Source organism: Drosophila willistoni, assembly GCF_018902025.1.
Source record: "Drosophila willistoni isolate 14030-0811.24 chromosome XR unlocalized genomic scaffold, UCI_dwil_1.1 Seg143, whole genome shotgun sequence".
Classification (NCBI taxonomy): Eukaryota; Metazoa; Arthropoda; class Insecta; order Diptera; family Drosophilidae; genus Drosophila; species Drosophila willistoni.
Window position 1 is genome coordinate 7,706,529 of NW_025814056.1, and position 26,400 is coordinate 7,732,928.

The following is a 26,400-nucleotide window of genomic DNA, read 5'->3' on the forward strand; positions in this document are numbered from 1 at the left end:
TAATTTTATTCTGAAGTAAAACTGTTTATTACATTTTTTCAATATCATACCTTATATATTCCATAGAAGCATTTTCAAATGTTTCAGTAACTTTACTTTTATCTCAGACTTGCAAACTTTTGATTCAATTCGATTTCTTTTGAATGTATAAAAAAGAAGGACTAAGCAGCTCAATAAGTATGATTTGTTATATGACCGATCATGTGCCGTATTTATAATATATCATAGACGGATCCAGAAGTCCTCAGAGTCTGAACATGGAAATTTCATTTTTAACTTTATTCGGCAATTTATTTCCAATTACAATAAATTCTTGTACTAAAAGAAATGCCTTAATTGCAAAATTACTGAAATAAGTGAGCCGAAAATGTTGATATTTTTACAGGAACTTCCACGAAAATATTTTCTAGATTCATTTATGGTTTCAAAAGATATTCAAAGTTGTAATTGCTACTTAATTTACTCATAAGAAAAGGGACTTAACTTTGTTTTAAAAAATGTAATTACCATTTTAAGTAACAATAATGCTTAATGTAATTTTAAGCGTCTTTTGTTGTGTACTCACCTCGCTAAAGATATGAAGTTTTTATCAAATGATCAACAAAAAGAAGCTTAGTAGTGGGGTGTTTTTTTTTTTTTTTTTTTAGTATTTTTATATGTATTTATTTTGGATTTTTCATAAATATTTGTTGTCGGTTTGTGTTTATGCTTAGAAGTGTATAATTAATTCTTTTATTTGCTTAGTTATGATCTCTTTTTGCATGATTTTTGCATATTTTCATTTGTTGTTGTTCTTCAACTGGTTTATTTAAAATATATTTAACAATTATAGCACGTTTAGAGAGAGAAAAAAAAATTACACGAATTTTGGTGAAAAGGCAACACACAATACATTGCACTAAATTGTTTTTTTTTTTGTTTCGGTTTGTTTTTTCTTCTTCCTTTTTTATTTAAAAAAAAAAAAAAAAAAAAAAAAAAAAAAAAAAACACATTAATATATGTATAATATATTATATTATGTTACGAGCTTATTCGCTTTACGCTTTACTTGCTAGTCGGTATATGCTACTCACTACTCGTTACTCGTTCCATTTAGCTAACCACAAAAACACACACACACATACACACAGACACACACTCTTGATAAATTCGCACATATTGATTGCAATTTACTCGACACTTTGCTGCGGCGATTGGGCCGGCGACAGGCTACGCGGCGTCACAGAATCTCCTCCTCCACCTCCGGCTCCACCCGATCCGGGACAAATCGAACCAGCTGCCGCTCCACCTCCAACACCCGCCGCCGTACGCTGCTGAGCCTGCTGCTGCTGCTGATTAAGTAACTCTTTATTCAATCGATAGCTACTCATGACATTGGCACAGCTTTGATGAAAATAAAAATTACGTCCACGTAGAAATGCATCCGTATTGAGATCCTTTATGCCTGTCTTGAAAGAGAAAGTAATAAAAAGCCAAAGATAAGCCATGTGCTATACATATATATCATACTCCCAGATCAACTGAGTGCAGTAGTGTCATGCAAAACAAAAACAAAATTAAATACACAAGTGCACTGAGAAAACAAAACAACGGCAAGGACGGTGACTGGAGCGTGAGATAGAGAAATGGGTTATACAGATAAAGATTCAGACTAAAGACTGAGACAGAGAGAGAGAGAGAGAGGGAGAGAGAGAGAGAGTGTGGGTCGTGCTTCAACGTTTTTCTTTTCTTTTTAAATGTTGTCTTTGAACTAAAGCAAACTGAGAAATTACCTTACAAATGAAACATTTGTTTTCATCGTCCGGTTTTAAATCCGAACTAATTCCCACCTTTGTGTCCAATTGCGTTAATCCCGGCATGCTGACGCCCATCGATGACAATTGCGTTAGACTATTATCCATGGACTCCCCATATTTAGCCGATGAATTGTTGTTAATATTTATATTGTTGTTATTGTGTGTAATATCCATGGGACCGGGCTCAGTGCTACTGACTTGGGGCTCAGACCTTGGACGTTCCTCCATCGGTGAAATGTTCTCCATTGATCTATAAGTTTAGAAAACATAAATTTTGTCACATTAAATGCATTCTTTTAAAGAACTTCAACATTTTTTATGTAAACTATCTCTTTGGGAATAAATTTGTGTATTTGAAGTTAAATTTTCTGTTGTGTTTTCTAGGAATTGAATTCTACCTTCAATTGGCTCTATTTAGCCATCTTTGTTGATGTCATTTAGTAAATATTCAATATAATACTGAATGGTGTAAATAATCCGTAATGTTAATTACAGTTATACAAAAAAAGAGCAGATCGGTAGCTTGTAAAAACCCAATAGACATTGAAGTAGTTACCCCAGTTTAAGAGTAAAAACTAACGATTATGTTTAATTTTGTATTTTCTTATTTCGAAATCATTCTAGATTTTCCATATTTTTCAATTGAAATCTTCTAATTAATTTGTAAGCGATTGTTATGTCAATGTCAGTCAAACAATTAGTAATAAGGAAACCCACAGCATTCGAAAGATTGTTTTATCAGACGTCACCTTGATGAGTCTATTTGTTGATCAATAATTGAAGATTTTCATACTTAATTACACTTTAATATGCATAAAATCTGATTTATTTAAGGTACAATATCAAATATAAAGCTATAGCCATGTTTGATTAAAAATTACGATCCAAAACAGAGTCGAAACTAATTAAAAGAAGGGATCATATCCAACGTGACTATGACTACATTATCTCTAGACAAAGATAAAAATGAAGCTCATTTATGACTATTTGAATCAGACAGACGATTAAAAAAAGATCAGAATCTTTGTACATAGAATGCTGGTTGGATATTTAGTAATCGAATTCTAATTAATTGTTTTATCGATTGTAATGTCGATGTCAGTAAAACGCTTAATAATATTAGGCATGCTAAGTATGTTTTTTTTACTCTTTCTCACCTGCTGCTCCCTATAGTGGTCTCCTCCTGTTGGCGGCGCTGTTGTACTTTTGCATAGGTCGCCTGTTTGTTGCTGGTCGTCATTTTCATTGTTGTTGTCGTCTCATCATCATCCACAATTACATCCTCATCGCTATCGTTTTGGCACGATGCCGTATCCATCATTAGCTCCTTGTTGCTATTGCCATTATTATTTTGCTGTGAGTTGATGCTGCCGTTGTCGGTTACGCCTCCGCCTACGCCACCGCCACAGGAGTCGGCGTTGTAGTAGTGATGTGTGGTAGATGACAGCTCACTGACGTTTTTCACTGTTGAAACACATACACACACACAGACAGAAAGGAGAATATAGAGTTTGAGTTAAATTGTTAGCAAAGAGAAGGAGGCAATCCATACAAAGGGAGATTGGAGTAATTATGACAAAAAAATGAAATTGAAAGAGAAAAAAAAACAGACAAAAAATCGTCATGTTTAAACCCACCACTGATATGTGCTTGGGGTGCTGATATTGTCGCACTGTTGGATGTGGATGACTCCTGCCCAGACGATGAGGACGAAGACTGCCAACTGCTGGTAATGCTGCTTGCCGTGGTCACATTGGTGCTAACATCCTGCTCATCCTTTTGGTTGATCACACAAGCCGTACGATAAAGTATGCCATCTAGTTTACCCGGCTGGGCATTGCTATTGTGCATACTATTACTATTACTGCCGGTGCTGCTAGAGGGAGGTGGAAGTTGAGGCATTACTGCCAATGAGGGAGGCGGGGGAGCAGCTAATTCTGAACCAGAATCGGGAACATCATCATTACAGCTTTCCACATCGACAGTTTCGATTTCCTCTTGCATTTTGGAATCGTCCTAAACAAACGTGTAAGCAAATCTGTTAGTTTTAAAACTTCCTTTCAATTTCATTCTCTGTCATTCACCTCTGGTGGTATTTTGCCCGTTTCCAAAGCATATTTTCTCTTGCAAATTGGACAACTACTGCAATATAGACTCTCCATCATATACATTTCCCCATATTTACGTTTACGTACTTTAAGTCGCAAACGATTCTGACGATTATTTCTTATACGCTGGAATGTCTGTTTAATAAGGAGAGAGCAAGAAAGAAAAGAACAAATTGGTGACCCCGATGTTTTGCAATTTATGAAATAAACTAATAACTAACCTCCCAACGATTGTGACTGGTGCGTATGGCATTCTCTTGTGCTGGACATGGTGGCGCAAACATATAGGTTGCCTGCAAATTGGCTCGTTCGAATCCCGAACTCAATTTATAGAGTCTATCGAGTTCGGTGAGAAAATGCGTATGCCATTCCTCAGCACTTAGTTTCAAACCACAAACTGGACACATATCTGGTATGGCACCGCCAGCGGCCGCTGCCTGCAGTCCGCTGACCAAACTCAAGCCACCAGGAACCGCACGCAATCCAGCCATACTCAAACTGGCCAGGGCCGCATGATGCGCTGCAGCTGCATGATGATGGGACAGCGAATGTGGATGCGGATGGACCATATGATGATGCGTCGATGTGGGTACTATATGGCCATGGTGTGCATGTGCATGGGCATGCGAATGGGCGTGCGGATGTGAATGTGCAGGATGGGCCGGATGCGAATGATGCGGAGAGGTCAAATGATGTGTGGCCATGGTAGTGGCCGCTGTACTTATGGCTAGGGAAGAGCTAGTAGAGCATGATGACGACGATGAAGAACTGGCAGCCGAGGATGATGCGGCCGCAGCCGCAGCAGCGGCAACTGCAGCTGGGTTATGTCCTCCTTTATTGGCACTGCCGCCATGGAGATCTAGAAACAAGCGAAATGAAAAGCAATTTATTTAACGGATGAATTAGGCTTAAATTATATATCCTAAATCGAACCAAGAAATGTTTGCTATTTTCTCTCTTCCTCTCTCAAAAATAATAAGAAAATTGAGTCAATTTTATTATGAAACAAACCAAAAATGACATTTAGGAGCCTCTATCTTTTTAAGATTATCGAAAATTCATATTTTGAAAATATTAGAAGCCCTTTTTTTTTTAATTTGAAATTTATTTTGAGCAAAAACAATCAAAAAAACCTCTTTTAATCATTATTTTTGATTTTAATTTTTTTTAACAAAATATTTCATCAAAGTTTCTATTAAATTATAACAAATTAATGACCTTTGTTAAAGAAAGTTAAGAAGAAAAAATTAAATTATCTCGATATAACTTATAATGTTAAAGGTAAACAAATTGCCTCACCTCAATAAATTGTGGCTAAAATCGCTAATTTATATTAATTTATGTCTTGAAATTTCAACACTTTCCCATTAAACTTATATAAATATTTTGACACCAACAAATACAATGAAAATTCCAAATGGAGATTTTTTTTCCTTTTTTCTTAATATTATAATCGAAAATTTTAGATACTTTAAATACCTTTAGAAATATATATTGTTCTAAGCTTCTTAATTCAATTCAATACAAATCCATCACGCTGGCTCATCTGGAGCATTATCATTTCGTGTACCCCAAAAATGATGCCAGGGCTGTGATTCTATGTACATACATATGTATGTAAATACCTAAATACATCGAAATATATGTGTGTACAGTGCGGCAATCATCAATCAAGTGTATGGCCAATTCAGAAAGGCAATAAAAATTTGTAAATTCCAACTACCCTGGCATTGATTTCAATTTTGGAATACCAAATACCGAAAATGTAGCCCATAAATTTCTCCAGGCATTTTCTAATTGCCCACTTCCATTACGTCGCCTCTCCTCCTCCTCCCACCTTTTTCTTCTCTCTCTCTCTCTCTATTCCTGTTTCTCTCTAGGAAAATTTTAACACGTCGCACCCACAACCAAAAAAAAAAAAAAAGCAAAAAAAAATAAAATAAAAGTGAAACAGGAAAAATTAATTGTGGCTCGTAATTTCATATGTTTTATGCCCGATTTCTCATGTCACAGACACACACGTAAAATGTATTTAGGAAGCAAAATGGCAAACAAGCCACAATAAATACAAACTGTTTTTGACCAAAAAATCTCTGCACGTGACTTTGGTTGTTGTGTTGTATGTGTGTCTGTGTGTGTGTGTGTGTGTGTGCGGATGGTGTATGTATGTAGGTATTTGTGTGGTGCAATTAAAATATTATTACAATAAATATACAATAAAACGAACAAAATGAGTTACAAATGTTGAAATACTAAATACAAACCGCGAATAACAAAAACAGACACAACACAGAGCCAGAGGAGAAAAAGGACGCAACACGGCAAGGGCAAAGAGAAAGAGTCTAATAAAAAGATACAGAGATTGGGAGGGAGTGAAGCTAACAAGGCCAAGGCTGAATTTAAATTAACTTTAACAACAATTTTTAATTGTTTACTACAAATTTACTTCAAGATATCACATCCAGTTTTGTCTGTTTTTAATATTCCCTTAATCCAAATTATTTTATTCATTGTTAATAGTTAAAGAGCGATAGATTGTCACTTTTTTTTATGAAAAAGAATGTTAATAGTATGATATTATTATTAAACAAACACAGAGGTAGGGCAAATTTTACAATTTTTATGAGTGAAAGCTATAAATCGTATAAAGGAAAAAAGGTCAGCCACTCGTATGATCGCTCGATTCAGTGTACTTATATCGTAGAAACGTCTTATAATTTTAGAAAATTATATACCTATATTTATTTTTATTCAGAAGAAAGCATACCATATATGTATATACATATATATTCTTGATCAGCGCAACGAGACAAGTTTATTAAGCCATAGTTCATCTGTTTAGATACTTGTAGAACTTTCAAGCTACTGCAAACATTGTATATTTAGGTTTCAGCCGGATCAAAGGACTATATTGGCCCAACGGAAATTACGAGCCACGAATTTAACGGAACGAACGACTATATCGTATAGCTTTTATGAGAATAATCGATCAGAAATATAATTTTAGTCTTCCAGATTGATGATAACAAATTAATAAATGTCATAATAAACTATATTATTATTTATTTTATTTATTTAACAAATTAAATCGAGTAATAATTACTAAACCAAATGATTTATAAAAGAGCACTAGCTGCAAGGGCTTTCGACTCGTTAATTTGTTCTCATATTTTTACATGTGTTTCTTTGATGAAATTGTATATTTTAAGGATATTGTCTACAGAAGGATTATTCAAAAGGTTGGAGGGGGTTAGGGTTCCAAAATGGTAGACCCTAATGCTCTCCAAGGAACGGCAGGAGTTTAGGATGTGTTCTGCGGTTAGATTTTCCTGGCAGAGGGGTCGGGTAGTGCCCTTGAGAAGGTGTACGTGAGTGCACTCTGTGTGCCCGATACACAGGTGGATGAAGGTTCCGCAAGCTCGACGATGGATGTTGGCATGGAAAACGATTTTCGAGCATCTTGGGTTGATCTTTTGGTATTTGTGATTGAAAAGGCTCCACAAAGACTGCTTTTTTCCGTCGAAGTGTCACCGAATATGGTTCCTTAAGTCCTTGGTGTTAATTGGAGTAAAACTATAAACTATAATTCTGCTAAATTCAACCAAAATGCCACGAAATTGCATGGAATTCGTTAACATAAGCTATAATTTTTTTTAAAATTATCATGACTTCTTTAGTTAGCAGCAGGGTTTTCCCTGGTTAACCTGGGTCTAAGTTTATTTTGCTTTCACAAAGATCTTTGATCCTGAAAAATTACTTTGATAAATTAAAGGAATATTTTGTATTTGTTGGGAATTCTGTTCTGTTTATTCCTTAATCAATTTATACTTTATGTAACTAGCATTAAAAAAACAATTTGTCTATCAAACGAATTGTAATCTTTTTAAGACAAAGACACCCTGCAGAAATACTGAATTGAGAATTTTACTAAAATATTGAGTTTGGAACTACTCTTCGACACCTTTGTATTTCATTTTTTTTGTTGGCAATGAGTGCGCTTTTGTTCCATATCTAACCAAACCTCATTCCCATATTTCAGCTTTTTGTCATGTGCTTCCCTTTGCTTTCATCTCTCAATAAATAGCGATAAAATATGAGTTTTCCTTCTTTGCGGCCGCCCATTAATATTACCGACAAAAAAATTAATATGAAAAATTCCAAGTGTGCATTCGGATAATACATCATCCAACGAGCAATAATCGTAATAATAATAATAATAATACATAATACTCAAACAATGCAATCAAAGCGATTTGCAACACTTGCGCATCCTTTTGAGTCAACGATGAACAAAACACACGACGAACTCGACAAACAAAACACACTCACACACACACATACACACCAAAAAAAGGAACGGCAAAAAAAAAAAAGAGCAAAGCAATCCTTATCCTTATGAGGGTTGTTCAAATTTCGGGCCATTGGATGGAGGGAGGGAATCAGGCAGAGTGTGGGTAATGGTAGTAGAGTTCAGTTCGTTTGGCTTTACGTTTTGACTTGGTTTCATTTATAATTGGCCTAAGAAGAGTTGTTGCAACATTGTTGCCGAGCATAAGTAATTAGCCCGAGCCGGCCCAGCCTGGCCTAGCACGGCGCGTCGTGGCCTTGTGCCGCATCTTCCTCTTATGCGGTTTGACTTTGTAGTTAAGTGGCAATGGAAGGGTAAGTGGTTTATATTTCAATATGCAAGTGGGAATCGGCGGAGCCATTTAAAACACTTTTCGATGCCGGCACACACACACACTCATGTTCAGGCACACACCAGACCTTGTGTCAACCCTTTCGAAGGGCTCTTTGCGTGTGTTTTTTTTAAGAGGCAATCGTGTAACGTACAGGCTAAGCATAAGAAAGGCAGCTGAAAATCTACTTGATGTAAATATACATGTATACATATGTATGTATGAGGATGTACAAGTGTACATAGTTTTGAGAGCTGCTCTATATACATATGTACATATATGTATATATTTGAAAATGAAACTCAGCTAATTAAAAGTGTATTATTTAATACATTTAATTTATGGCTTTAGAGTGTCATAAGCCAAAAGTTAAATACAAAGATCATAGGAGGAAAAGTACAATGTAAGGGTGGCGATGGTGGCAGAAAAACAGGCTGGAAAACTGGTTTTCCGGTTTTAAATTCATATGCAAATATGAAAGTTAAATAAAAGAGTTGTTTATGTTTAAATTGAACAGGGGTGTCTACAACAACAGCAATATAAAAGGGGTTCAAAATTCACTTTATTTAGCGAAAAAATTAACAGACTTACTACAATATTACAGAGATTACATAAATAGAACGCTTTAAGTATTTCTCATTACTCTTCATAAAAGTCATTGTAAATTAGTTACAAAAACGAATTTAAACTTATTAATGCGAAAAAACATGATCGAAATGAAACCAAACAATTGGCTTCCCATCTAAAAATCACTTTTCGCTTCGTCGAGTTGTAATTCACAACTAGTTATAGCACTGTAATTCTTGAGTGGTAAGGCTGTTTATAAGAGAATTATTTAGTTCTTGAGAACGCTCTATAAAGATACACTACTTATTTTTGTTGGTTACAATAATTTACATCGAGCCTGCTCATTCAGGATTTTGTGTAATTTTTAATATAATTACCATAATAATAGTGATTAATAGTGTAAGTGCACTTAAACACTATCAAACGTTTATAGCTATCTCTGAACTACAATAATTAGTTTGTAATTTAGATATTTGAATGCCTAGTTTGAGCATTAATACAAATCCTTTCAGGGTTTTTTCACCCCGTTGAAGCATGACGCCTCTGTCTCAGTGACCTTCGCTTAGCTCTTATTTATCATATTTATCATTTTCATATGCTGTTGCTACTGCTGCTGCTGCTACTGATGTCGCCTTTCAAAATTGTAGCTAAGAAGCTTAACTCTCAGTCAAAGCCAATTAGCAACGCATTTGTCAGAGTCAAAAGTAACAGATAGACCGCCAGAGACACGTACAGACAGAGAAACAAACAAATTTGTTTAGCCTACTTTTAGGCAAATTCAAGCGGAGCACTTTAAGCAATCATCCACCCTCAGGTGGAAATTTTATATAGGAAAATTGAAAAACTAATAAAAAAAAAAAAAAGCAAACGAAGGAAAGAGAAAAATCCTATACTGTCCTGCATCTATCCTTACGCCTGCCAGTCAAAGTTAACCTACTGAAGCGTTAAAATTGCTTTCAGCAAAAGTAAAATTGAAACAAATACGTCAAAAGATTCTTATCAGCAAGCAAACAAACACAAAATGTAGGAAAAACCAAACCAAGAAGAAGGGAGGATAGAAGTATTTTTGTTCCTTTTTTTTTCTCGATATTTTGTACTTTATCGGTTGGTCGGCACATGCAAATTTGAAGTGAAATTTTGCGAAAAATAAAAGGGAAACCCAAACTTACGCCTTAAATCCCTGGGATCCTGAGAATTATTGCTGCGCGGACTTTCACCCTTTTCAATGGCATCATAATCCTGTGATCCTTCCATGGATTCATGTGATGTACATGTGGGACTGGCCGAATCCGTGCGAAATGATTCGCTGCCATTGAAAAGATTCTGCAAATACGAAAAAAAAGAGAACAACATAAGGCAATTTCTCAATTATGACAAGTGTCAATCGTAGTAAGCCGAAAATTCGAATATCGGATACGAGAATCCACTCACCTGATCCAACGATATGCCTATATATTTGGGTGGCGAAAATGCCGATGGTAGCGAGAAATTCGTCAGAACCGACGGCTTCCTTTCACTGCTGCTGGCAAAATAACTAGTTGGCCCAACTCCCCCGGAGGCAGCCGCCGCTGCAGCAGCTGCAGCTGCGGCGCCATTTGCCGCCAGCATGCCATGATTGAGAGTCTGGAGAAGATGCGGATGGAAGTTGTGCAGCAAATGGGTGCCATAGTTGCTGACTAGTGACATATTGTGTAGATCTTTGGCGTCAGGTAACTGCAAGTAGTCCGAATAACTAACAAATTAGACGAATGCACCAACAAATTTATTGCGTTAACAAAAATATATGTGCCATTTAATTTTTTTTTTAAGTTTTTGTGTGTTGCGGATGGATTCTCTTTTGATTGAACTCTGAGAATTGTAATTATGAAAAAACTTAACTTGAAATACATCGGTGCTTTGTTTCGGCCTTAAAAATATGTTTCTTATGTCGTATAGTAAGAATAATTTTATTGTTTTTGAAGCTTATGCCAAAAAAATATTAAAATTGCTTACGAATTTCTTGGATTTTCACTGTCTAATGATGCGATTTAATTTTATTTCTTCAATCTAAGAAGCTTAAAATCATTTAGCCAAAGAGAGTTGGAGTGGTTAATGTTGATGAAGCCTTTTTTTTAATATAAAGGATACAATAAATCTCAATCTTTTAACAAACGATTTGGTTTGTCATTGGTTTTTAATATACTACCACTTCTCTACATAAAACTATTATCTAGTACGTCGAGTTCTACAAATTTAACGGCACAAAAAAGCTATTAACGAGGTATTTCAAATATCGAAATGAAGTTGCCAATGTTTTAAAAAGAAATTAAATAGAATTTAGTTTTAATTCGAAATCAAGTGCCAAAAATAAAACTTCAAGAAAGCCAGCGAGCGACGGCAATGTGGATAAACACACAGAACAAAGGTTTTGTTTTAAATGAAATAAATATATGTTAAAATCTTTAGATCGGCTAATGCCTAGTTAAAAAACTGAGTACTAATTAACACGGTCTTTAATGCTATGGATGCTATTTTACATTTTAATCTACTCTAAGTCGCTGTGGTGGAGAAATTTATAAACATTTTCAATATTTTCAATGGAAGGATCAGGATTTCCAAATCAACAATTCATGAGATGAAAATGTTTTCGCATTCTTGAACTCATAACAAGACATAAACCAAAAATATACATGTAGATGAAACCAGTTAACTCAAAGTTTTCCAAATTAATGCAATTTTTTAAAAAATATATAGAAAATTAGTAAAACAACAATAATAAATGAAGGATACAATAAATCTCAATCTTTCTTTTTACAAACGATTTGGTTTGCCATTGGTTTTTTATATACTTCCACTTGTAACCGAAAACCTTACAAGATTTGAAATGGATAGTCAGTGAATGTAGTAGAGACAATAATAGTAGTTAGTGATACACAAGATTAAGGATTGGTAGTTTCTAAATCGTATTGCGAATTGGTAAATTTTGTTTAAATAGTTGTACGAAAATACAATGTCTAAAAAGCATACGATTTTATAGCGAATCAAGGTGATAAATTGTTTGAAAAACAAACGCAAGAGCATAACTTATTGCATCTATGAATATTTAAGCTCCCCGCTTAATACTACATTGTATGGACTGCACGCTTTTCCTGCGTGTTTCCAACTTGTTTACTCTCTAATTGCCTTTTCCTTAAATTCCACCCTCCCGCCCATATTGTGAAAACGTGCGACTAAGTGAGCGTTAAATTTAAGCATTCAAAATTCACCCATTGCGGCGACATGACTTGGCATCAAAATTAGCCAATTATAATGAAGGTAAAGGAAAAATGCTGCTGCAGCAGATTATATTACCGATTAGGTAATACACAACCAACGACGACAAGAACAAGCAGCAACATCAACAAACACATGAGAGAAAATAGAAGAGTGGCAAACAAAAATAATCCCTAGAAAATGTGATCGAAATTCCTATATAAAACCATTTGCGCTCACACATCAATAGACGAGGAAAATGATGAGGAAAAGTTTAATTTACGACAAATAAATGTTAAACGGCACAAAATTGAGAGATTTTAGAGTTACGATATAGCGCCACAAAAACGCATGTGGGATATATGTATGTATATATATTAGGAGATGGGGAGGGAGTTTTCCTACACCGCGAAGCAACATCTTCCCCTTACCCACACTCTGTCAATGGGGTGTTAAAATAACGAGAGAAAAAGACGAAAATAAAAAAAAAAACAGAATCTTTTTGCAAATGATATGGGTACATGGTGGGAAGGGGGTAGGTGGGGGAGAACGTTGAGCGATAAAATGTGGCAAAGGATAAACACACACACACACATGCATACCCATTCCAAAATCGTTCATAACAAATTGAGGCTGATGAAGAGTGTTAAATGTTGTTCTCATTGTTGTTGTTGTTGTTGCTGCTGCTGCTGCTGCTTTTCGTCGTCAGGCTGAGGACAAGATAGAGAACATAAGCAAACGACATGTGTGACAAGTACTAAGTCCCCTCACGCCGACATTATCTCATCCTTACTCTCAAAAAAGTTGGAGGCAACAAAATTTACATACAAATTTGTCTGCAAGTTTTTTTGCACAAGAAAAGAAAAAGTGTGGGAAAATGATACGAAAAAGAAAAAAAATCCTCGACGACAACGATGAAGGAAAATGTTAAATATTGTGGTTGAGCAAAAAATGCAATTTGGGAAGACTTAACCCAAACTGATAAACTTTAGCAACATTTCAATTTCAGTTAACCAGGCGTATACATATTATGTACCTCTAATTTTCGACCCCAAAAAGTAGGCAATGGCATTTGGAATTAATGAAGGGAAAATGTAATCGCAATTAAGACGTTTTAACCTCTTCAAACAATTAATTTCTGTTTTAAGTATCGTAATTTAGTTTTAGCTTAAGATGCTTATGATCCTTGTAGATGATAGGATCTTGTCCACTTAAGCCAAACCCATCTGATTTGTTGTATCGTATATAAAAACGTTTATTATTCAGTTAATCACAAAGAAAAGTTAAATATATATTCTTCTTACCAGGCAAACCTTTTTTTATTGAGGATTTTAATTAATTATCTTTTTATTGACTTTATCCTTAAAGATGTGATTATGTTTTGTTGCCCTGAATTTATATGAGAAATTTTAGCATCTATTTAAGTTCGGATAATCTTTTAAGAACACAAAGTCTTAAGTTTAAGTAAAGATTAACTTGTTTGATAACTAAAATTATTTTGGTATTTGATAAATATTTCGAGGTTGATTATAAACCTTGGCTAATGGCAACAGACCAGAAACTATATGAAGAAGTTTTATAATTTAATTCAATTTTATTATAGTATGTAGGTATTAAAATAATTGAACGCTATTCTCGCTTCGGCGCCTTAGTGTATGCTATGGGAATTTAGCAAAGTGTCTATCCACCTGCCTGCAGCAATCAGTTAAGTTAAAGTCGAAAAGGCAAACAGGTTAAGAGGCTGGCCATAAACATTTAGTTTGCCAATTGCTAAACGTTTTACAGTACTAACTTTTTTGTTTTGTTTTTGTTTTTTTTCTTTCTCTTTGCCTTCACTGCCACAAATTGAGATTTATTTGTTTGCTCATACGCTCGTGCCCTCTCTTTCTCTCTCTCTTGCATATGGTGGGTTGTTGTTGTAGTCGTGGTCTTTGTGTCGTTGTCTCAGTCTATCTGTAGCTTGTCTGTTTTGTAGTATTTTATGGCCAAGTTAAACGAAATTGGCAATTGTATGTAGACAACGATGACAATTGCCTGTTTTTGGCCACTCGTTATCGATGTTGTTGTAATTAAGCTGTTTATTGTTGTTGCCTCTTGCTGGTGCTGCAGCTGAGAATGGAGAACTTTACACAGTGGTGGCGCACAACACAACCATAGAAAGGAGAATGGGTAGGGGGGGGTGGCTGGTGGTGTTGGTCGTATTGGAGTTGGGGGTCCAAAGACAATAATTCAAGTGTTAAAAGCAAACAACAGTCAGAAGTCCGCATTATGCAAATCTCCAGATGAGCAGCAGCAACCCCCTCAAAAATATCTGCGGAATGTTCTATATACTATTTGCCATCTAACAAATCACCCGCTTTTTCGCTTACAATTTTAATGCCCTCTAATAGAAAGGCAAACAATATGTGACAGTGCGCGATGGCGGGGACAAAGGGGACCAAAAAGAGGGTTGCACCTGCTACAACTCGCTGGCAACTGATTAACAAGCCATAAATCAATTGAATAAATGCCAAATTCTCGAAATTCCAAGTACCAGAGATTTGATACAAAAACAAAAACTAGATTTATGCCTAATGCAAAAAAGAAAAAAAAAATTAATAATCGATTGTTCATGTTATTTCATATTTTGAATCAAAATTCATTTTGTTTATCTCTTTACTAGACATTGCCCATGGCTCTCCTTGAACAATTTTGTTTGTCCTCAAACCAAATGGCTATAATATTTACAGTAACAGGGAAATTAGTTTAATTTTGATCAAATTTTCACCAAAACATTTGTTACATCTAAAATTATTAAGTTCAATAAACGAAATCTAAAATGATTTATAAATCTGTCACAAATATAAAATCATGAATTATTGTCTTTATGAAGTATTAATTGAAATATTACATACATTTTAAACATCAAATATGATTTGGTCTTTTGATTCTGCTAAAATATTGCAAACGTTTAATTAGTTTGTTTGAATCCTCTTGATTCTCTAGCCACATAGATAGAGTTAGGTTTTTTAAGTCAGTTTTAAGACGTACAAATTCTTTATACCAAATACACACAAAATCAAGAGTGTAGAAGGTGTAAGAAGGTGTTTTAGTTACCAAATTCAATGAATATTTATCTTCGTTTTGATTAGTAACTTTTTCCGCCATTCTCTAAGCCTCCTACCAAGCACTAACCACTATCCACCACCCACTTTGCCTACACTTTATGAGCAAGTTGGCTGAGCTCAGAGCTTGTTATACGGCTCGTTGAATGTGCAGAATGTTGTTTCTTACTCGTACCTCAGAGTTTGCCCTCTTGATAAATTGCATCAAATTAAATTAAGCGCACTCACACACACAGACACACACACACACACACATAGGAACACCCATTGCCCATTGCCTGAACAAAACAAGAATTATTTTTCATATGTTAGTCCCGCCTCAGTCTCATAATTTTACGCTAGGGTAGTGTCTGATGCCACTCTGACTCTGACCATATATATTTCCTCCTCTTTTCGCTTTCTCGTTCTCCCCGGCTACTACCGCTAGTCGCTTTCTCCCTCCATTTATGTTGCTGCTTGGTTGTTACTCTCTGTGGGGTCAGTCCGTTTACCTTTTTGTTGTTGTGGTTACAAAATTGTTATGGTTGTGCACCATTCCACTCTCGACACTCCCTTTGCCTTAAAGGTTATATCCATTTTTGCCAACAGTTTGCAAAAAAGCTTTTTCTACCCACTGATCATCTATTGGGGAATAGGAGAAAAGACTATAAACAAAGGAAACTTGTGTTCTTGATTAAAAATCATATGTTTTTATGGATATAACGTCAAGTATGTCGCACAATTCATTTAAAAAGTTGAATGAAATTGCTGGAACTAGAAGGGTATTAAAATATCGACTCGGTTTTTATTCATCTGTTGGTGGTTAAATTGCTAGCCGACAGGAAGAAAAAAAATATATATAGAGAGAGAGAGAGAACAAACGGACCAAAGGCCATATTAAACCATATTTGATATAGCATTTAATATGCTTTTGGCTTGGTTTTTATTAATTTTTATTATTTACTATGAAAAATGAGTTCTTCAGTAAAGAGAGAATAACTAGCTGAAAGAAAGAGAGAGAGACAGAGAGAGAGAGAGAGAGAGAGAAAAAGAGAGAGTATTTCTTTGATTTCTCAGTCCATCGATTTAAATTGGCATTACGCCCCCAAATGAAGTGCCATAAATAACGGCTTATCAAAACGACTAATTAGCACCTCAATTTTGGAGCTTAACATATGCTGCCAGGACGATAGGATATCAGCCAAATCATTCTCATCCTTGGACCCCCATCATCATCATCATTATCCGCACCATCATCATCCTGCAAGTCAGAGGAAGAGAGAAATTGCAATTTGTATCCTCAACCCACATGATGTTGCATTTTGTTCAGAAATCTCTGATTACAAGGGGCCAACATCTGTTTTTTTTTTTGGGGGGAATTGCCAAAAGAGGGGAGGTCAATGGTGGTGTATTTTAGAGGCCAAAACATTTGTCACGTTCCTGACCAAATGGGTTTCTAATGGCTTGGACTTTGACTTGGACTTGGACTACACTTTCCCTTTTTTCTTGCATCCAATTTGCGAATCATCCAGTTTGGCGAAGGCCGACATATTGTTGTCATGTTTAACATATCTTAACGCTACTCAATGTTATGCAGCACTACTTGACTACCAAACAACCAGTTTCAATTCCAGAGAGATCGAGTTATTCAACAAGAACAAAAGGCACATACATACATACATACATATGTACATACATATGTAGGAGATGATGCGAAAAGGAAAGGCATGGCACATGGAAACCTTTTGCCGCCGACATCATCAGCGTTCGAGTTCTTCATCATTTGTAGCATCAGCGTCAAGATCATTGCTCATGTTTACAATGATGACAGAAAACTCTTGAATCTCTCTGTCTCCCACCAGTTGAAACAACTCCAATTCAATTTCCACAACTCCAACTTCAATTCGAAGGCAACTTTAGCTCCTTGTTGACTCTCTACCATAAGATGACGTTCTTTTCATCATCATCATCTGATTTTGCCAATGCTTGTTGTTGTTGTAGTTGTTGCTGGTGCTGCTTGTGTTTTGTAGTTTGGAATCAGAATCGGAATTGGAATTGGTATTGGTAGCTATCATAAATCTGTTCGTCGGCAAAAAAAAACAAATCTACACACAATGGGGCGTTTGCAAACGCATTCGTCGATCGGAATGTGAATGAGGCAAGGAGAGGTAACAGCAACAACAGCAGCAGCAGCAGCAGCAGTAGTAGAAGCAGAAGCAAAACAGGGGCACAGTGAAATCGAGTTGTATAAAAATTTGACGAATTTGAAAGCTAACTACATAGATATATATATCTGGACCATGCAAGGTTGACCAATTTTGTCTTTCCAACTTTCATGTCCAAATGTTGTCTCAACGTTTAGGTGAAGGTGGTCTTTTTCAATGAGAGTTAAAAGCTTAGATCGAATAGTACCTATATAAATTCTATGCCTTCTAAACGATTGAGCTGCCTTTTGACATATCTTTACTCCAAATATTAAGTATTTTGCTGTTTCTATTAATTGTTTCACTGTTTTGACCGTTTTATTTTCTATCCTTCTATCTCTGTCTCTCTCTTAGCAGCGTTTCAAATCTGCCTTTTGACTGACTAAGTTCCTTTTTTGTTTTTTTTTTTTGTTGGACTTGGCATCGAAGTTCGTTTTTTGTGGTTTTACAATGCGGGCCATTGTGTCTGCGGTAGCTTTCGGTGTGATCGTCTGATTTATAGCTGAATATCTTTTTGGGGCATTGGGGGCTACTGCTGCAGTTCGATGTGGTATTGAAGTTGGATTTGAGTCTGAGAAGATGGGTCGCCACGTCTCTGGCTTCTGCTTTATGATTTGTCATAAATATGTCCCCTCGATATGCAATCAGTCGTCCTTCAGTTCAGTCTTTTTTCCTTCTCTCTCCTATTCTGATTATTTCTTCAACTTGAAGTTGGAGAGTTTATATTTTGGGGGACACCGAGTTAAATTTTGATTTTCGGGAGTACATTTTTTTGTAGTTTTGTAGTTTTACTTACTCTTGATGGAAACGGACGTTGTCCACGCAAAGCCTCATGCAAACCGGAAGCGGCCTCCGATAGAACAACAAGCGCTTGTGATGGCAAATGGCTATTGCCAAATGCGTTGTTTTCCATCTAAATGGGAAGACTGAATATCTCTTCGTTTCTCGTTCAATTTTTTGGCACTAAAACATAACCTCAACACATGTATATATATATATATATATATATGTATATATATATCTAAATATATATTTTCCACACTCTCTTCCACACTAATTAAAATGGACAATTTTTCTTTTTATTGGTAAATAATTATTGCCCATTTATCGGTTGTATGTAAATTGAGGGAGAGAGAATTTGTTCAAAAAATAACGCGCGTCGGGAAAAAAGAATTAAAATTTTCTTAAATTAAATTATGATTATCAGCTGACTGATTTTTTTTTCTTCTAAGACTTTCTTGTTTGTTTGTTTTTTTTTTTTGTTACTTGTTTTTCCTTTTTGATTTTGAATTTGAATTTGATTTTCCTTTCGCTTCGCACCCGCACGTACGCGCAGCAAAAGTCCAACTGAGGCTGTCTGCAGTTGGTGTTGGTAGTTCCAATTCGAATTTTGTGTCTCTGCTTCTTGCTAGTTGCCTGACTGGCAGCAGCAGCAGCTAGCTACTGCGCAGTCGACGACATTTCTCCATTGCTGATTGGCTGAGAGGGCATATGAACCGGTTTATATACCATATGTGCCATCTCTTTTTATCCTATGCTCTACACCATTCCATGAATGTTGTCGGTGTGCAAGCCCATCGGGTTTTTCGTACATACCAAATACACTTCACTCGATTTGTGGGCGAAAACGGGGGAGTCTCAACGGTAGGTGAATGCTGGGCGTGCATCGGGATGCATGGTGGTATGGTGATGGGGGGGTTAGGTAGGTAGATAGGGTAAGCTGTTGGAGGGGGAATGCTGGGGAGTGCTGAAGAGTTTGTTATTATTCCAAAATGGTTGGCAAAATTGTTTGTCTGTTTATCTGCCTGTTTGTCTGCCAGCACCTGGGACTGGGCAGCAGTTCCCTCTCTCTCTCGCCTTCTCTGTCGCTCGCCCGCATTCAATGGCTCCTTCTCGCTTACTCTTTCTCATCCTTCATCTGACATTTTGTGTAAATAAACCGTATGAGAAGCATTTTCCCACTTTTGGCTTTGGCATTTTCTCAGTGTTGTCTCCCTTGGTTGGGCACTTCTCTGCTGGACAAGTATCTTGGAAGTCTCTTTTTATTTTTACTGTTGCTTTTTGTGTTGTTGTTGTTGTTTTTGTTGTTGTTGTCTGCCGGACACTTAATATTGCCACATTACTGTGGTATCTACCAGGATAAAATGTGTGACTGACAAATATTGAGAAGGGGATAGATGAATAAAATGTACAAAAATTTCCAAAACAATTTATGCTGAATCAAACATTTTATGCCGAAAGATTCTTATTTTAAAGGATTTTCAGTTTATTACTTTATTTCGCCATTATATTAAAAGCTTCTATCTGAAATTTGTTTTCTTTTGGAAAAAATTCGAAAACGTTATTATTATGTTTAATACATTTATAAATAAAATGGGTCAACATTCGATTTTATAGACATTTCGTTTCATAGATCCTGGATATGGCGGATGATCCATGATTATCTTCGAAACTTTGTCTAAAAACTTAGAAAAAAATAAATATCTTAGAAATACGAAACGAAAAATTTACTTCTTTGAGAAAAGTGTAACTTTAATAAAAAAAACCTTAACAAATAATGTTGTATGAAAACATCAAGAAAAGCTTAAGAAACTAATAAAGTAGTTCGATTCGTAGAATGTAAAAGTTTGGTCATGTTATTTTTTTATGCGTCAGAGTTTTCACAGGTTAATCTTTTAAATGACTATTTCGTAGAGGAAAGTACCTTTTAAGTCACAAGTCGGTCAGCTTATATAGATTTTTTTTAATTGTACAATTGCTTTTACGTTTAATTTAATGAAATTTGTTTTTGTATTCTTTTTATGTTAAGATTTTCTATTTTATTCAAGACTTAAGCACTTTTCGTTTTGCACTATTCGAAAAAATCGTCAAAAATGTTGGATGCAAATACGGGTTAGGATTATAAACTACTTCTTCATTTAAGCCCAGAAGTAAGGGGATTAAAAATGTATACTAGAAACTTTGATATTTTAGAATATTCTTTTTGGATCAAAAATTCTTTTTTCAGAGGTTTGACATTAATACTTATGCAGCTAAATATATCCTGAAAATATTTAAGCCATTATTCATTATTTTTGGTTAGACAGGGAGTAATACCAACCTCATCGCACAATGTAACCAAAAATAAAAAAAAAAACAACTAAATTAACGCAAATCGTACAAATTTAAAAAATTTAAAAATAATTTAAAAAAAAAAACTTTGTTTTAAATATGTATGTATCTAATTCTTACCCTCTAATTGTACGATCTAATAAATATTTATATTACCTGAAAAAGTTCCGTAAAAAGTTGTACTTTTTGTACAACATGAAAGAATATCTGTTTCTTTTCTTAATGAATTTTTAGAAAATAAAAACAAATAAATGAAAGCTAATTTAAAATTATTTAAAACACAGTTTAGGATTAGGTATTATAGACGATATAGTAAATCCCTTCAAAAGCGTAAAAAAAGAGTGCAACTAAAAATGGACGACGAACAAAGCTCTCTCGTTTTTTATTTCATAATCAATTTCATAATCAAAATGACTAGTACATTCGATTTTTCAATTAATCGTTCTTTGTATCTATATTCGATCTTTCAATAAATGTATCTACATATACATATGTAAAATTTCTCTAATTTCTAAAATGACTAAATAATCTAGTTTCTTTTGATTGCTAACTATGTATGATTTATTGTCCAGTCCAGTACTGGATAAGAAAGTTAGAAAGGTCTTTTGCACACACACACACGCACACATTCCTCACTCCACTTCTATTCACACTCATTCATTCCACTGTCGGAAATTGAAAATATCTGTGACACAGAATATTAATAAAAACAACAACAACCAAGCACTTCAACTAAACATGGACAACAACAAGAAGAAGAAAAAAGAACAACCACAAGAAGAAGCCTTTAAGCCAACTCCTCATGACTTGTTGTTGTTGTTGTTGTTGTTACTGTGATTTAGCAATGTGTTGGAACTAACTAAATAAAAAGGAGACACAAGAACAAAAACGCGAACAACAAAAAACGATGAAGAATACAGAAAAAAATGAAAGAGAAGAGGCAAACCTTTTGACATGTTTATGGGGCCTGTCTGTCACCTACCGTACACACTCCCCCCACCATTTATATATAAATACATATATATATATATATATATATATATTTAATTGAAGCCTAGTAAATTTTCTTTTGACCATGTTTGGTTGGCTGATGGTAGCCAAGATTTCTCCATCTAATTTTTTGCTCATTAAATTTACATTTTAAGAATTCCTTTGTGCGCAAGTTGATAATTTCCAGAAAGTTGCCTCCGACTTTGGTTTATTACAGGCCAACAAACCAAAGTGAAGAAGTGCCAGAAGTGTGAAGGAGGAGACGGAAGAGAAATGTATGAAAGGCGAGAGAAACTTACATATATAAACACACATACATATACATATGCATGTAGATAGAGATAGATGATGATGGGCGGTTGAGAATTGCTGTGAGAATGAGATAGAGAGCGTTACGGGTACTCCTCAGAGCATGCGCCTACACAGAATACAACGTTGGAGGTAGCCTACATTATGTGTCTATGTACACATAGCCATGGCCAAGGGGCAGGATGGTGGGGCAAGTGAGCTAGCAGAGTAGAGTAACTAACCAGAAACCAGCAGCATCAGGGAGTCAAGACCAAGAGCCAGGAGCAGGAGCCAAGGAGCAGGACTAGCAGTAGGACTTGCTTGTACTGCATTTTGTGTGCGTTGTCAGTAGATTTTTCATTTTATTTATGTGCTGCTGATTCGCTATTTTTTTTTATGCTGTTTCTTCTACTTCTTCTTAGTCTCCTCTTTTGGTCTTTGTCAGTTTGTCAACCTTCTGTTCTTTTTTTTTTTCTGTCGTCTCCACAGCAGCTACAAAATTAAATACTTGTTCTTTATGGGCGCATGTGGGTGTGGCTCTATATATATATATAATACTTATATATGTATGTATGTATATATACAGGCAACTTGTCGACGTTGTCTTTGTCATCTACCTAGATATGTCTTGTACATATACACATACATACATACATATGTATGTATGTATATACATATATATAAAGATATATACCAGATATATATTTATATGTATGTAGGTATATACAACTTGTCACATCTTGGCTCTGACAGCTAATTTATGTAGTGGCCATTGAGGCAGCTGCCACTTGAGAGTTGTTGTTCTTTTTTTTCTCCATTTTTGTTGGTTTTTTTCCTCTGTTTTGTTCTTTATTGTAGCTTTTCGCAGTTGTTTAATAATTTTGTGGCAAATCATTTTCTTATAATTTAATGTAGTTTGCTTTAGGTTTTAGTATGTGTCTATAAATATAGTGCAAATTGGATTTTAATTGCTAAATAGTTTATGATGGTTAAGACACACACACACACACACACACACCCACACACACGCTGTGTGTTGATTCGATTAATTTATGCCTTAAGCAGTACAAAATTTCTACCAACCATTTATAAACAAAACAAAAACAATCTAGATATATAAAAACAAGTCTTAAAATAGTAATCTTAAACATTAATTATAAGATGTTCCTTATTTCAGTTTTCAAATTAATCAATTTCATTTTTATAATGTGTAATATTTCTGATTTTGCTTGATGTCGGCATTATTCACTCTGATAGTAAATGAAATATCTTAAAGTACCGATTCCGATTATACGTTATAATTAGGGAATAAATAATTAGTAGAACTTTCGACTATAGTGAACCAAAAAAGAGTAGACTAAATAAACCAATTCGTTTCTACTAATTGGAGTCGACGAGTCGCAAGGTTTGAATAGTCAACCATTTCAAAACTTTTGTCATGATTCAATTATCAATATTTAAAAAAAAATCGTAGAAAATTGTATTTTACTTTAAAACCAAAACTACCAAAGTCGTACTCTCGATTGGCTTTGAAGCTATCTATGGAGAAAAAAATGTCTTAAATCGTCTATTCCAACAAGCAAAAAGGTTTTTCATAAGAACTAAAGTTTCTTTTTGGTGATAAATTATTCTTAGCATTAAAATTTTCTTTGGAGCTTGTGAATATAGGATTTTAATTTAATATTATGAATGATTTTTTTTCGTTTGTTTTTAAAAGAGCTAAGAATCTCGTTTTTTCACTGACATCTTTTGTGTCCGAGTCTTCCAACCGCAGAAATAGATTATGGTGGTCAACTCTCCCATTCTATGGTATTTTTCTATGGTAATTAAGGGCTTGAGATTGATTGAAATATGTGAACTTACGGACACGGATATAAGTATGTATATTCTTATGCTGATCGAGAATACATATATAATTGTTGAGGTTGAAAACGGTTCAAAAAGATTGTAATACGTGGCGTATACATAACACTTATATAGACAGATGGACGGGTAGAAAATCATCATCTTCGGACACATCTCTGGACACTTCTTTTTTTTACAAAAACCAAACCAATTTTATAATACCCTCTGCAGGGGTATAGCAAGGATTGTTTTGATTGATAAAAAGAAGACCTATGCTTTAAGTTGTCCCTTGCACGCTTGTTTTTGGAATACACAAAATATCTTCCCCTTCAAATTTTCTTAATCTATCGTATACTAAATATTCTAATTTACCATTTGTAATCCTCTTGCAATCCTCCATTCAAGCCAATCTAAAATATATAGTTTCCTCACCACCCACCTTACCATTGTCCCAGTCAACCCCTGAGCCAACACCTGCTAGCTGGTAGCTGGCTCATGCCAATCTCTTTCAGCCACGCCCTCAAATTAATTGAAACCGCATTACAACCAAGTGACAAAATCGTTTGCTCTGTGTCAAAGTCAAGCCCAACAAACTCCTCCAAACTCCCAAAAAAAAAAAACGACCCAGATGCGACTTGGCAAAACCAAGTGTGAATCCCCCACAAATCCCAGACAAAATCCAAACTCAAACGATTCTGAATGTTGAATATGGAATGGAAATGAATTACAAGCGAAATAAATGTACGAAAAAATTTGCACCATGAAACAAAGCGAAAATCATAAAAAAAAGAAAGGTTCGAATTGGATTTTTCGTTTCTTTTTTATATGTATTTCTTTTTTGTGGTTTTTGGTCCAAAATGTTGACATGTTCCAAATGCAATTTTAACAGGATTTGCACAAACACATCCACACACACACACACACACACACACACACACACACACACAGAAACATACACAGAAAGTGACAGAAAAACGCAACAGCAACCAGGGGAAAAAAAAAATAAGTAGAGAGTGAAAAAAAAAATAACCGAACACGAAAAAAGTCAACCCTCAACCATCTCTTTTCCTCTCTGTTTCCTATGGTCGCCCCTTCCTCTCTGTGTGTCTTCCTGTGGCATGATGTGCGTGGCTGGCATAACTTGCGGCTTAAACGGCTCAACTTGTCATGTTTCTGTCGTCGGGCATTGATTTTCCACCCAACGACAAGCGACAAACGCTACTCACACCTACTCTCCACCACCTTCAACTCCCATTTCCACTCCAACTCCAACTCCGAATCCAAAATGCGATGCGCCCAGTAGTATCTCTCATTCTACAGATGGGTTCAACCGGACTTAACGCTTCATCAATATGCTTTTTCGTTCGCTAATTTTGGTTCAAGTTTAGTCAACCTACGGCAAAAGCCAGCATACGTGTGGGTCGAGATTTATATGTGTATCTCTTCCTATTCTACCAACAAGTGGACACAACCCAAGTCATCCTAGTCAAGCAGACAATATACATACACATGCATGTGTGTATGCGTGTGTGTTTAGTGTTAATCCGTCAATGATAAGCTCAATTTGTTGTGGTCACTTCAATGACAATGACACTGACAATAAGAGGGGGAAAATGTTCGTAGAAGTCCTTCGCAGTGTCCCTTATTGTTGTTCTGTATGTGTGTGTGTGTGTGTTTATGCGCAAGGATATGGACAAAAGAGCCATTAAAGTTATATTAAACATTTCATCTTAGAGATGGCAAAGTGTTATATGTATGTTTAGAAGCCAAATTTCTAATATGTAGAGTTCTTTTTGATAGGATAATCTGAAAATTTTAGAGATTTGTAGAGTTGCTTTATTTTTACCTTTGTGGAAATTGTACATTTCGGTTTAAACTGCAATAATATTAACGATAATTTCATTTTATAGCTAGAATCATAGGTTGGAGAATTCCCAGAGATGCGAAGCAAGCATCGAATGTGTTTAATAACTTTATACGATCGAATTTGTTGAACTTTTTGTAAAATGGAGACTTTATACAGACATATTTAAAAGTCCTGTTGTGAAGATCTTTAAAATAAATTCTCAAGACAGATTAATAATTACAGATTAAGACTTAGGAGCTTGTAAAATGTTTATAAGATCATTTTGGAGACTTTCCTGTGTGCCATCTCTAATAGATTTAGTCTAACCCCTCATACATAATTTGATGTATCATCATAATTCAAGTTTCCAACTAGTATTACTCATCTTTCACACATGTTTAGCTGTCCCGCTCGATTACCACCCCGCATTAGCTCCACCTCTATTCCTCTCTCTCTTTGTGTGTTGTCTACTATGTGACAGCCTGTGCAGTAATTTAAACTTTGGTCCTGTTGTCTTTTGGCCATAGTATTTCTTGATGAAGGATTTATTATACGGAACTAAAATATCGAATGATATAAGCGAAACGGTGTGACTATATTATAAAAGTTTCTCACACGTTCAACTGTAGGCTGGGTGATGAACTTTTTCTTT

The 26,400-nt window shown here is 35.2% G+C and overlaps 1 protein-coding gene across 3 annotated transcripts; it reads right to left on the bottom strand.

The window, feature by feature from the left end:
- Positions 1–1,021: 1,021 nt before the first annotated feature.
- On the bottom strand, positions 1,022–18,604 carry LOC6645449 (protein Teyrha-meyrha). 3 transcript variants are annotated; one of them, XM_023177446.2, is made up of 9 exons: positions 18,465–18,604; positions 10,582–10,863; positions 10,320–10,473; positions 4,126–4,763; positions 3,881–4,039; positions 3,434–3,812; positions 2,954–3,260; positions 1,830–2,046; positions 1,022–1,448 (listed from the first exon to the last, which is right to left on the bottom strand). In XM_023177446.2, the coding sequence occupies exons 1-9, from the start codon at positions 18,579–18,581 to the stop codon at positions 1,170–1,172; spliced, it is 2,532 nt and encodes an 843-aa protein (XP_023033214.2). In that variant the 5' UTR covers positions 18,582–18,604; the 3' UTR covers positions 1,022–1,169. The 3 variants fall into 3 exon arrangements, with proteins under 3 accessions (XP_023033214.2, XP_046867793.1, XP_046867794.1); XM_047011837.1 differs by having other exon boundaries at positions 1,773–2,046; XM_047011838.1 differs by having other exon boundaries at positions 1,383–1,444; positions 1,773–2,046.
- Between the last annotated feature and the right edge of the window lie 7,796 nt (positions 18,605–26,400).

What these genes read in the sequence shown, in the direction of transcription:
- LOC6645449 (XM_047011837.1), bottom strand. Translation starts at nt 18,581, where the DNA reads ATGGAAAACAACGCATTTGGCAATAGCCATTTGCCATCACAAGCGCTT. An exon ending in AACGTCCGTTTCCATCAAGA is followed by an intron (nt 10,864 to 18,464) that starts GTAAGTAAAACT and finishes GACTACTTGCAG; the next exon opens with TTACCTGACGCCAAAGATCT. An exon ending in ACAAATGTTTCATTTGTAAG is followed by an intron (nt 1,449 to 1,772) that starts GTAATTTCTCAG and finishes TTCTCTTTCAAG; the next exon opens with ACAGGCATAAAGGATCTCAA.